The sequence below is a fragment of the Acanthopagrus latus genome, chromosome 6, assembly GCF_904848185.1.
Source record: "Acanthopagrus latus isolate v.2019 chromosome 6, fAcaLat1.1, whole genome shotgun sequence".
Taxonomy (NCBI): Eukaryota; Metazoa; Chordata; class Actinopteri; order Spariformes; family Sparidae; genus Acanthopagrus; species Acanthopagrus latus.
The window spans coordinates 16,974,812-16,987,832 of NC_051044.1; the positions used below are offsets into that span (position 1 = coordinate 16,974,812).

The window sequence follows — 13,021 nt, forward strand, 5'->3', positions numbered from 1 at the left end:
TACTCTCAAACAAAACACAATGTTCTTCCCCCCCGGCCCTTATGGTTACATAATATTTTGTTCCAGACCTTAATATCTTCCTGTTATTTTAGGAACTCTGTTATTAGAAACTCTGAGATTGCAAATAGCCTGGTGTACCGCCTATTCTCACAAAGCTGAAACCTTTCAAGCTCCTCTATTAGTTCACAATATAGATCACAGAATGACATATGCTGGAATTCATAATGTCACTTATGTGGAAACTGATCTGTTAACCTTTGCTCAACTGCATATTTCAGCCATTTAATATTGTCACATCTATAAGACAACCAAATGTATGAAAGTCCACATTCATCTAATGCTGCTCCACCTTTCTCCTCCACCTCATTCCCATGAATAATAAGAGGTCACAATGTGCAAGGCTGAGTGCATCTGAGAGTTGTGGGTGTGCTGGTTGTAACTCAGGATGACCTGCGTGATCTCTACTCATCCCATCACAACCTGGATTTAACTCTCCGGCTTATCTGAGGATGTTTAAATAACTCTGGCTCTCTTTCCCTTTTGAGTTCTTGGGTTTTATAATTTTGCTCAATCACACAACATTACTGCGGCATATTTTCTTTCGCAAACAACTCACATGCTCTCTCTCAATTTGGTCACTTCTATTCAGCCATTGTCTTTTCTCTCCTACCCTGTTTGTGGTGCTTTGTAACCTGCCCCATAATGCATCAGTCAGGTTTCATGCAGATGGTTGCGCAACACATTCTCCCTTCCCTCTGAAGTCTGCAAAGATGCTTAGTGAGGAAGGAGAAGATTGTAATCCCACTGGGCAGCGAACATGTGTGAATGCCACTGGAATAATGAAAGTGAATAATTTAAACAGGAACGATGTTAGAACAGTGTGCCATATAACTGATTGCAACTGGAACTGAAACAGAGCTGACACAGGGCAAGTGTAGTTGGACATGGAAGTGCCAGAGAGGTCTCATACGTGTTATTTGTAATATTCTTGGCAAATACAGAAAGGGAAAATCTACTTCCCCAGCCACATCGTGTCGTGACAAGAAACCCACAAGTGACTAGCGCTCACTTTCGCAATCAAAAGCCAGCCGAGGGGAGCATGCGTGCTCAGGATTCAGCTTAATGTTGCGTTTATGACACTGGGAAATGCCCGTTTCGACTCAGTGCCCCGTCCTGGTCCCACAAGCAAGGGTGTTCGCGTTTGTAGAAATACAAAATGACTTTAATCAATTCATTGGGACTTATATCTCTCGAACTTAATATAATAAAAAGTCCCCCAGAAACTGAAAAAAAGGTGTGAAGATGTGGTTAAGTGATGTCTGTCCCTCTTATTTCCTGTTAGAACAAAACAGTATACAAGCAGGAAATACTAACCGGCATAACAGCATGTTATGCAAATTGCTGCAGAACGTATACGTCATAGACACTTCCTGCTTAGACGGCGAAGTGGATAAATAATCTTAAAACAGCCTCATTAGTTTAGCTGCTTTCAGAACAGGGAGATGGAGGGCATGGCACCACGGCGGATATTACCCACCTACTGTCCCTGAACGCAGCTGTGTAAACCGCCGCCCCCTCTGTCTGTTAGTTGCCGCCCACTAAGTTACTCAGCCAGGTGACAGCTGAGCCAGCAGGGACCAACACGGCTGCACGGATCGCACCATAACAGACCAACTTAACGCTATCCGTCAGCGCTTTATCATAGTGAAACACACACAGATAGTAGTTATATTTACTTTCGCGGTGTACATGTCCTTGATTTGAAAAGCCTCCCTTCCACTCGTCGTTGCGGAGCAGCCTGCTAGCAGCGCGAGGAGAGGATATCACTAACGTTAGCGTGTGACGTCCCAACCGCCACAGAGGGCTCAACGGCTGCTGCATTTCCGAGCAGGTAACGTTAGACAGCCAACCGACAACATGTCAGAGCCGTCCGGAGAGGCGAAGCTGGAGGTGAAACAGGCGAGCAAAGAGGTGAAAGAGAGCGAGAACGTAGCGGAAAAATACTCAGCCATGACCGTAAGCAAGAACAGCGAAATGAACATGGGAGAACTGTCGTCCGCCTTCAGCGCTGTGCCCACTCACAAACCGGTGAAGAAGGTGAGACTCCAGACCAACTCTGAATAACTGCACTCTGCTTTTATGTCTGCCGGTAGCTACTGTACTTTATTCATCCGTGTTAGCTGCTCTCCTGGCTGCACGGTGTACCTGTACATCTGGGTGTCTACTACATGTTATACTACTGGACACGCACTATAATACTATACTACTGTGAGCGTATATATCCTCCAGTGCTTTGCTAAATGAAACCATCAGCCTATGTCTTAACCCCTCAATATGCAAGGTGAATATATTTTCTTGCAATTTGAACACATCTGAAAGAATTTACAGTTAAAAACATATTTCAAAACGATACCTCCACATAGGGTATGTGTTCATCTGGATTGTCTCACTCTGTGATGCAAAATAAAGCCTTACACACCACTGCAGGAACAGGCAATTTAATCATGCATATGCATCTATGTTATACATTAGATGCTGACAGATTATCAGTCTGGATGATAATCGGGGCGATATTCAGCGTTTTACAGATTATTGGCATCTGTGTCTTTGGCGTCCAGTTGCGGATAAAAGACATTCATTTAGAGATGCACTACTTAGGCTCTAAGAGGAGGTATAAAGTAGCAGAAAATCAAGATATTAGTATCGGTCTAGTACAGCGCTTGAGTAAATTGTAGTTAGTTACATTCCATCACTGGTTATTCTCAACTGTGACGATAATATTTTTATTTTCGCTGCAAAAGTATATCAGTTCCAATTATCAGTTATCAGGCTCCTTGATTACTAATAATCGGAATCGGCCTTGAAAATAACATATTGGTTGAAACTTATTATAAGTATAAAGCACTTGCATTACATGAAGTTTGCTTTTCTTTCTTCAAAATTGTGAAATAGTAAGAAGAGACACTTTATGCGGGTTGTTTATGCTCAAAAGTGTTATAAAGTAATGGAAGATTAGAAGAGAAAAAAGTCACATGCATCGTATTACCATTGTCTACATGTGTAGAATGAATGGGGTATTTGTTTTAAATGTCAGTGTCTTAAACCAAAACACCATTTTCATTTCCTTCACAAAGAATTAGCTTTCTGCTGCTTGACATCCAAACCACATCCAACTTAAGGAAACGACAAATAACTTTTACAAAAGGAGGGTGTTGACTGAAAAGGAACAAGGAAGAGTTCTGCATGTTAGAGTGGAAAGTATTTGCACACCACATTTAAGTTGGTGCTGATAAATGTCTACCAGTTAAAGACAAAATGCACACACACAACAAACACCACAAACTACATCCTCCAAAATAATCATACAGCCAAATCAACACCTCTATAATAGTTTCAACTAAAACGGAACATCGAAAGTGTCAGGAACATATCATTTATTGCAGGACTGTTATATCAACCTGCATTAATTGAAAAAATAAAATGGAAACTGAGTGTATAAATAAAGTCAGCTGTGTTCAGGAAACTGCAAAATGCAAAGTCTCAACACTCTCAGTGTGTGATTTATATACATAGCCTCATTATAGACCAGTTGTTTCACATCCTTATTCTCTCCTTGGGCGGGACAGAAGATAAAAGCAGTCATCTGCCTGCAATGTTAAATAGAACAGTTTGTTGGAAAAGAACTGAGGGAAGATTTGGATTGAAATCAGTCGTACTCACTGGATAGACGTGTGCAGTCGTCTTACTGTGATCCCAGCAAGATGGCAATATTTATTAATTAGTTGAATATGAATTCATTTATGTTCGTGTTTTTACGACACAGCCAGAAAAAGTCCACGTCCATCATGTCAGGTCCAGTCAGCCCCAGCCCATTTTGGAGGCAGACCAGAGGACTGTTTGCTGTGTCCGTGTGGTTTATGCCCTCAGTGATTTGGGGTCAAAGCCCAGTGGAGGACATTTGTTTTGACACAGAAATGATTAGCTTATGTCAACGTGTTATGTTACAGATGTTTGGTCTAATGTTTATGTCCTGTTGTTAATATTTAGGCATTGATGGTTGTCATGTACAGTAATGATTATAAAGAAGTCCAATGTGAATTTAACCTGCTCCTTTATTAACCAGAGCACACACGTTGTTGCTAACAAGAGTCTGGCTTTGGGACCCTGCAGTCCACCTCGTTCTTTTCCTGTCCAAGGGGGAAAAGAATGTGGTGTCTTGTCACCTTAATCTCAAGAAAACCACTTCACATTGTTCCTTGTTGCTGTGCTATTTTCACTGGTATGTGGAAGTTTTTCAGTACAAGGCATAAACCTCGAAACGAGAGACGGACCTGAATGAAGAATCTGACTCTCATTTAAGAGGAAGACAATGAGGCTGAGAAATGTTCAAGACAGAAATGTTGTTCATTGATTTATTCCCCAATGCTCCAGTTCTTTATATCTCAGAGTTAAAATAGGAAAATATCTCACCTGGCCTTGTAAAGAAAACTTCCTGGAAATGCTGAGGTGTAGAGATCTGCCCGACAGCTTCTGCGTACCTAATGGGATAATGTCGCAGCACCTGGAGGATTTTTTTTCTCACCATCTCATGTTGCTGTGATGCATGCAGAAATCCTCGTCAACAAAAACGTCTGGTTACTGCTGTGTTAAAAAGAGAGAAAAGTTAGCTGACCAGGCACAAAGCTAGGTACACACAACAACAACGACAGCTCCTTCCTCTTGCATACACAAACCCTAAACACACTGACTCCACCTGAGTATGCAAAAACTACTCATTTAAATTTAGAAAAATTAGGAATGAGCAAGAGATTAAACTGCAAATTACTGTCATCCCACAACATTGTTTAACATTACAATATTATAAAGCATTTCACAGGTTATGACCATTTTCAATAGCAAATTAAATAAAACTAGATGTACATACAACAGTGAAAGTTCTGTGGTCTTTTAATGCTGCTAATGATCCGATTTGAGCTGGGAGAGTTGTTTGCTTTTGTTTGTGATTTAATCTGTCTTGAAGTTTTAGAATAACAACAGGAGGGTGGTAAACTGAATCCCCCCCCAAAATTTTGGCTTTGGCAGCGTAATTCTGGGACATCTGTTTTAATGGTGCAATGTGTTTTAGTCTGCTGCCAGAAATCTATTTTCGTCAATACGAGAAAACAAGCTTTAAAGTTTGAGTAGGATTATCATGTTGCCAAAGTGTTTTTAGCAAAGATCTTCATTTAGCTCCATCCAAATCTGGTCATGGACAAGGCAATTTAAACAAGACCTCAAACAAGAATGTGATGGATAATATAAAACCCAACTCCGTGCCCAGCGACTGCTGAGCTATAATATTAGCTTTTACAATTGCGATGAAAGCCTTGACTGCGCAGTGGTAACATGGCCTTTTCTTTTTATAACAGCAAATCCAGTTTGTTGAGGACAAGCAGGAGTTCAGCAGGTTTCCCACGAAGGCAGGCCGTCGCTCCCTGTCCCGCTCCATCTCTCAGTCATCCACAGACAGCTACAGCTCCGGTAGGGGGGAAAGACAGCCATATTCATCACTATATATGTTATGCAAGTTGATTTTAATGTTATGTAGACATCAAAATAGATCAGTATGTTTTATTTGAATTTTTGTGCTCTCTCAGTTCTTATTAAAACTCCAGAGAGCAAGCCTTTAAGCACACTGAACTCCGTTGGGACACTTGTTCAAATGCTTTCCAGTTTTGCGTCATCTGTTTACTCCTCAGTGGCTTAAATTTGGTGAGTTCTTTGACTTTGTTTCCTGAACAGCTGCCTCCTACACAGATAGCTCTGATGATGAAACCTCACCACGGGACAAAACTCAGGTCAACACCAAAGGCAGCAGTGACTTCTGTGTCAAGAACATCAAACAGGCTGAATTTGGCAGACGTGAGATTGAGATCGCAGAACAAGGTGAGACACAAAGTCTCTTCACTACTGTCTATTTCACATCAAGATCCATCATTATTCAGATTTTGTAGTCTCATGAATGTTAATGTTGTTTGATTTTACTCATTTGCAGCTCAGAGGAGCAAAATTTGAGTTATGCGAGGATTGTTTGTGTCGCTCTCTTTCTCACTCTCCTGTTTTTATGTTGTCTTGTTTTCAGACATGTCAGCACTCATCTCACTCAGGAAGAGAGCGCAGAGTGAGAAACCGTTGGCAGGTGCCAAAATTGTGGGCTGCACTCACATCACTGCCCAGACTGCAGTAAGACATCTCTCTCTGACATTGAGCTCCAACGATCCAAGCAAATGCTACAGTTTGATAGTGCCAGTCACTCAGGATTAGGTCAATTTTAGTGACAGTTTCTGAACCACACACTGTCCAGAAAACACCAACCCGCATATTAGAGTCTTAAATGATTAAAGTGTGAAGGGGGACTTGTCTGTATTCCCATAAAATACACCACTGGCTGTGTTTCAAGGACAGCTCATCAGCCATCAACAACCAGCTGATCAAACAGATTGACAGTCTGTTTATGTGCAGTGGATAGTTCTATCATGACTATTCGCTCATCCACTCCTTCCGTACCTGTGTGTGCACAGGTGCTGATCGAGACTCTGGTGGCTCTCGGGGCTCAGTGCCGCTGGACTGCATGTAACATATACTCGACACAGAACGAAGTGGCTGCAGCTCTGTCAGAGAACGGTAAGCAGAAGAGAGTGCGAAGAACATTTAGTTTTACAATAAACATTGTTTCTGCTCCTGTCTAGCACTGAGGAATATAAATCATAAATGATTTGTAAGAGTTGTGCTTTGCCATGTTGGCGCCTCATGTCCTCTAGAACCGGGGATACTGTTTGGAAATGTTTAATAAACTCTTGAAAAATCAGCCCTGCAGAGATAATGGGGACATATGAGATTTGCCATTCACTGAGGGAACAGCTCTACTTGAGCCTTTTATCTGTGGTTGCTATGTGATGCTTTAAGTATGTACTAAACTTTAGCAGCAGACCTTTCATGATGTGACAAGCTAGGGGCGTCACAACAGATTTAGGAGTCACTCAGTGGAGATTAAGCATGTTTTCGGGGAGTGAGTTATTGTTATGGATAGCCTACTACATGCTGAGCTGTTATATCTTAAAAAAAAAAAACATTGTCTCTTTGGCACTGAATGGCAGGTTGACAAATATGTAATTTAGAATCATTACAGAATTTTGAGCTTGATGGGTCAGCTTTTTTCTGAATAGTTCACAGCATGATAGACAAACATGGGGTTGTTGTTGGAAGAGTCTTCAGGGTGTGTCCATTTTTTTTTGTTTCAGGTGTGTCTGTGTTTGCCTGGAAAGGGGAGTCTGAGGATGATTTCTGGTGGTGTATTGACCACTGTATCAACACTGAGGGTTGGCAGCCTAACATGGTGCGTGGAAACATTGCTTTTTCTAGTTTTTTGAAGGAACTGTGTTTTTTAGGGTGTTTTTTTTACTGTTTTTTTTTTTTTTTAGTTTATGTAGCAATACACAGTACACAAACAGTACTGTTATATGTGAATGATACAGACACACGAACACATTTGTACGTCAACTTTTTTCTCACACTCAAAACGTTGGCCTGTGTGCCTCTTTAATGTACTTGAAGGAACTCTGAACTGGTGATAAAACCATAATTCCTCTATATGACATACATAAGTCAATGAGACTATTGTCATTTTTAATGCCAGCTGTGATTTTAAAAGGAAAATAGTAATAAAAATCTGCTGCCTCTTTCTATCACTTGCTTCCAAAATAAATGAATTTGCTAGGCAGATCAAGATCTAAGCGCCGTTGTCCACTGGGGTCACTAGAATCACCAAAAAGTTAAAGTTCCTCTGGCTGCTTAAACCACCAACCAACGTCATTCATCATATATGAAATCATATTTTTTACCTGTTAGATCCTTGATGATGGAGGAGACTTGACACACTGGATGTACAAGAAATACCCCAATGTATTCAAGAAGATCAGGGGCATTGTAGAGGAGAGTGTCACTGGGGTTCACAGGTAATTTACTGCCTAATAATATACGCTAGCTATAAAACATTCAGTTACACAACCAGAGCAACGCGCACCAACATGAAGTGAAATGTTTCTACCCTCCTGTTCTTCTCTTTCTAGGTTGTATCAGCTGTCTAAAGCTGGAAAGCTGTGTGTGCCTGCTATGAATGTAAATGACTCTGTGACAAAGCAGAAGTTTGACAACCTGTACTGCTGCAGAGAGTCAATCCTGGACGGGTGAGTGAGCTTAGGTCTGAGGTATTTTGTTGTTGGAAGGCTTTACAATAACAAAGTCAAACGGATGATGAATCACCTCAGATTGTTTATTGGACAGCTAAGCTTTGAGAGAAATGTAACATCCAACAATTGCCCTTTCCTTGTGCCGTGATAACAATCTGTCACACATGCCTAAGAGCAGAGCGTTCTCTATTGTAACGCTGGAGTGACGGAAAGGTCAGGAAACATTGCTATCGTCACAGGACTATCGCTCCATAGAGATCAGATTCGCATATCACCTCAGCAGCTTTTTTAAAAGCTGTAGCCCTTGTAATACTCCTACTGTGACACTGAAAAATCTGCTTAACATTGAACAAACCAGCCTGAGAACATGATGGTTGTATTTATTACCCTCCTGTTAATTATCACCATGGCAGTGTACAAGTAGTCTTGTACTCTTTAACAACATCTAGCTGTTGAGTCAGTGCTCTCTGAACTCAACGCTAACTCACCTTAATTTACTGCTGTTCCTTCTGATTAAATATCTGCAAAGTACACTGATGTCTTGTAACAGGTGTTCCATTATGAGTAATGACCCGAATGATGTATTGTTCTGGGACATTTAAGGAAACTGATTATCTGTTTTTGAAAGAACACAATATTATTATTATTTTACAGACGTGTCATATTATCCCGACCTATAGGAAGTTGTACCGTCACAGAAAACACCTGACTTAAACTGGCCCATAAGGACAGCTCAGTCAGTGTTTTTTTGTAGTGGGAAAGGTTTTAGTACAAACAGTACAAGATTTTGGAGTCACACAGACACAGACTGGCAGTGTGTCACTGCCGCAGAAGGTGCTAATTCTTTTCTCAAACGTCTCTAGCTTGAAGAGAACCACAGATGTCATGTTCGGAGGCAAACAGGTGGTCGTATGTGGGTACGGTGAGGTGAGATACTTTTTTAATGTTAACATGCCACACTAATCTTGATCACTAATCTAGGGACACATACATGATGACATAATGTAATGTTAAAAGCCAACACAGGCCAAGGACTCACAACACACATAGCTTTCATCACGTTGAATATATCAGTATCATATATCTGGCTGTTGAGTCTGGATAATGTTAAAGGATCAAGGTTTGCATGGCATAGGGATTAGTGGGGTTGTCATGGTCAATACCTCAAGCCTTGACCAGCTTGTGTTTGGATATTGATGACATTAATATCTTTATCAAGGTCACAAAATAATCATCTTGTCTTTTCAGGTTGGTAAAGGATGTTGTGCTGCTCTGAAAGCTCTGGGAGCAATCGTCTATGTTACAGAGATTGATCCCATCTGTGGCCTGCAGGCCTGGTGAGGAAAACAAACTAGGACGATCTCTCAGTATATGAATAGACAGCAGTATTGATGACAGCATAGCAAGTTTTGTCAATTATTTAGCAAGCATACTGTGAGATGACTAAACTCAAACTCACTACATAAACCCAACAGGGAGTCTGGCCCTTCAGCTGAATTTAGCTGCTTGTCAATAAATAATTGATACTCTCCAGTTTGTCTTCACTGAGGCTGAATGCTGAACCTCTTTTCTGTTTCTCATGTGTGTAACAAACAGCATGGATGGATTCAGGGTGGTCAAGTTGAATGAGGTCATTCGCCAGGTTGATGTCATCATCACATGCACTGGTAACTCCCTTTGAAATCAAGCTGATTGGGATGCACTAATGTGAGATTACATTTTTTAATCTGTGATTGAAAGTGAATGATTGTGTGTTTCTGCAGGCAACAAGAATGTGGTGACCAGAGACCAGCTGGACCGGATGAAAAATGGCTCTATTGTCTGTAACATGGGCCACTCCAACACTGAGATTGATGTGGTAAGAAGTGGACAAAGGGCTGTATAATAACATACAGACTGAGTTAATGTGTATTTAAGATGCCTACATTTTTAACCAGTGTGCATGAGTGCATCGTGCTGAACTATCGTCAAGAACACGAGGTGTACTGATTATTGTCGTCTCTGGCAGGCAAGTCTGCGGACCCCCGAGCTGACCTGGGAGAGAGTGCGCTCTCAGGTGGATCACGTCATTTGGCCTGATGGCAAGAGGGTCATCCTTCTGGCTGAGGTAATGTGATATGAACTTCCTTATTAATCTGTTTGTCTCATTTGTGGAAAACCAGTGATATTAATTTACTTGCTATCAGTTTAAAGCAAGTAAACTACAAGTAGAACAAATAACATATGTCATGAATAGAACTATTATTGTGTGCAACAAAAATACATTATTTTGATGGTGTGTAAAAAGCCACCTATAAATACCCACTGCAAACTGATGCATTTTCTGACAATAACCAGTCTCAGTTTTTGTCATTGGAAAAGAACACAGTCGTACATTTAAATATAAGGTTTTAGAATGTGGAAACAGCAACATTATTACTTGCTTTATTAATGCCTCGCTAACAACTTCAACTTCTATAGGGACGTCTCCTTAACCTCAGCTGCTCCACCGTCCCTACTTTCGTCTTGTCCATCACAGCCACCACTCAGGTAAGATGGTGATTCTTTCCAAACAGCCGGCAATAAACTTTACAGCAGCTAAAGACAAACAGTAGTTATTGGTTTCACCATGTGCTTATTTACATTTATTGGACTTCATTAAATCCATTCTGTGTGCATCCTGTTTCACCAGTATTATTGACCCATGTTTTTGTTCAGGCCCTGGCCCTTATAGAGTTGTACAACGCTCCTGAGGGACGATACAAGCAGGATGTTTACTTGCTTCCCAAGAAGATGGGTGAGGATATTTAGATACTAAACCTTGACCTGTGGTAGTTACGTGTTCACTGTGACATTACTCATGCCCTCTGGCGATTGTGTGCTGTAACTGACTGTGTTAGTGAAAATCTACCCATTAGATATAAGTTGATTTCCTGTGTTGAGTCTTGTGCATTCGTCTGGATCTCTGTCATATTAAATCATACTGGTGTATTTCAGATGAATATGTCGCCAGTCTGCATCTGGCCACTTTTGAGGCCCACCTGACAGAGCTGACTGACGAGCAGGCAAAATATCTGGGCCTGAATAAGAATGGTCCCTTTAAACCCAACTACTACAGGTACAAAGTTTGATTGCAGTATAGTAGTGAAACTATAAGCTAGTAATTCATGAGTAATTGACATGTTATTTATTTTGATCATATAATTGTTTTGACTATGAAATATAAAAATTGATTTACAATTTGTATTTTCCCAGTAAGCATTCCCTATCTAAACTTGTTGTTGGTATTCACAGGTATTAGACTGTGGGGGAACCATACCTCTAATCGTCTAAACGTGGACGGTACCCGGCATCATCCACCCCTCGGACAAGACAAACATTTATGTATATTGTATTTTATACTCTTCACAGGATGCACAGCCTATATTTAGTTGTATTCTGGCTGCAGCAAGTTTTCTCCTTTCTTGCTGCTTCCTACAGAACTGCACAGGGCACCCGGCTGGCTATAATAAGTCACTGTAACCACAGCACAGATACAATATATCAGTTTTATCTATTCCATCCTTGTTTATTTTGGAGTTCCTATAGATATTGAATAATGTATCAATTTGTTGTGCCAAATGAGTGTGACGGGGGAAAGGTTATAGTTGTTGTGAAATGTTAATGGTTAGTTGTTAAGTCAGTTAAACCTGAACAAAGCGATACTTTTGATGTACAAACATAAAATTCCTCCATATAATGTTAAAGGGTCACTTGAAATTCCAGTCCGATGGAGCTCTGAAGCTCACTGAGCTTTGTAAACATTGTTAGCTCTACCCAAGTCTCACCTTACACAAAGTGACAGAGAGCTGATATATATTCCTGGCTGGTGATGGAAGTCAAGCTCCAGATGTGTTTCTCAGGAGTGGGTGGACCAAATTAGAGCTAAAAGGCAGTACATTTATCTGCAGGCCAAAAATCGGCACTTGTTTGCTTCCCAATGAGCCATAACAACTCGATAATCAGATTATCAGTCAGGGCTGTGTTTCTGTGAGTTTTTCTGCCCCTTCTTGACAAAAATCGCTTGACGCAGCTTTAACGTTTGTTTTCTGCTTTGATGTGGCAGCACTCACATAACTTCATACATTCCATCCATGAGATAAAGATGTTATGTTCTCTATAGTACCATCCACATCACTGCGAACCTTCAGCAGATCTTGGTAAAAAGGAACTTTTTAGACTATAGCAAACATAAGAAGGGAGCTTTGCCTTCATTTTCCTGGAGACGTGTTCATTTAGGGGGTTCTGGTGTTTGTAAAAAAATAGCACCTCAGGTTGTTAAAATATCTCAAATTATGTGTAAATATATTTTTTACCAGATCAACACTCTGACGTTAGTATCTATAAACTCAGCATTATACTCATTTATTTACAGTAGAACTGTAAAATAGCTATAGAGATTTTGATACTATGATCAAAATCATTGCAAGTCATCTGCAGCTATGTTTAGTCTGTGTAAAGCGAACTCAAGTCACAGAACAGTGTTACACACAGTATTTTTACTGTATATGCAACAGCCTCTGATCAGCTGGTCTCAGTGTGGTATTTCCAGAAGATGTTAGATTTGTCACAAGACTCTTGTGTGTTGTGTTGACAATGTCTGTTTTTACATTTAACAAGTTAACGACTGCTAAGTAAACTTAGAAATCCAAATACTCTGGGCCTAAACATGAATAAGCTTTCTCTGTCAGCACATTTATCTAGACAGTTGTGTTAGCTTTATCTTCTGCGTTCATTTGTGGCATTTGACCATCATTATAGATATTCGAATAACA

General features: G+C 40.5%; 1 protein-coding gene across 2 annotated transcripts; it reads left to right on the forward strand.

Moving 5' to 3' along the window:
• Positions 1-1,578: 1,578 nt before the first annotated feature.
• Positions 1,579-13,021, forward strand: LOC119021354 (S-adenosylhomocysteine hydrolase-like protein 1). 2 transcript variants are annotated; one of them, XM_037101600.1, is made up of 17 exons: positions 1,579-2,097; positions 5,409-5,520; positions 5,797-5,925; positions 6,122-6,222; positions 6,561-6,663; positions 7,281-7,375; positions 7,888-7,994; positions 8,109-8,225; positions 9,092-9,155; positions 9,477-9,565; positions 9,825-9,895; positions 9,992-10,086; positions 10,237-10,335; positions 10,689-10,757; positions 10,926-11,004; positions 11,205-11,325; positions 11,502-13,021. In XM_037101600.1, exons 1-17 carry the CDS (start codon positions 1,918-1,920, stop codon positions 11,506-11,508), a joined length of 1,638 nt encoding a protein of 545 aa, XP_036957495.1. In that variant the 5' UTR covers positions 1,579-1,917; the 3' UTR covers positions 11,509-13,021. The 2 variants fall into 2 exon arrangements, with proteins under 2 accessions (XP_036957495.1, XP_036957494.1); XM_037101599.1 differs by having other exon boundaries at positions 1,580-2,097; positions 5,782-5,925.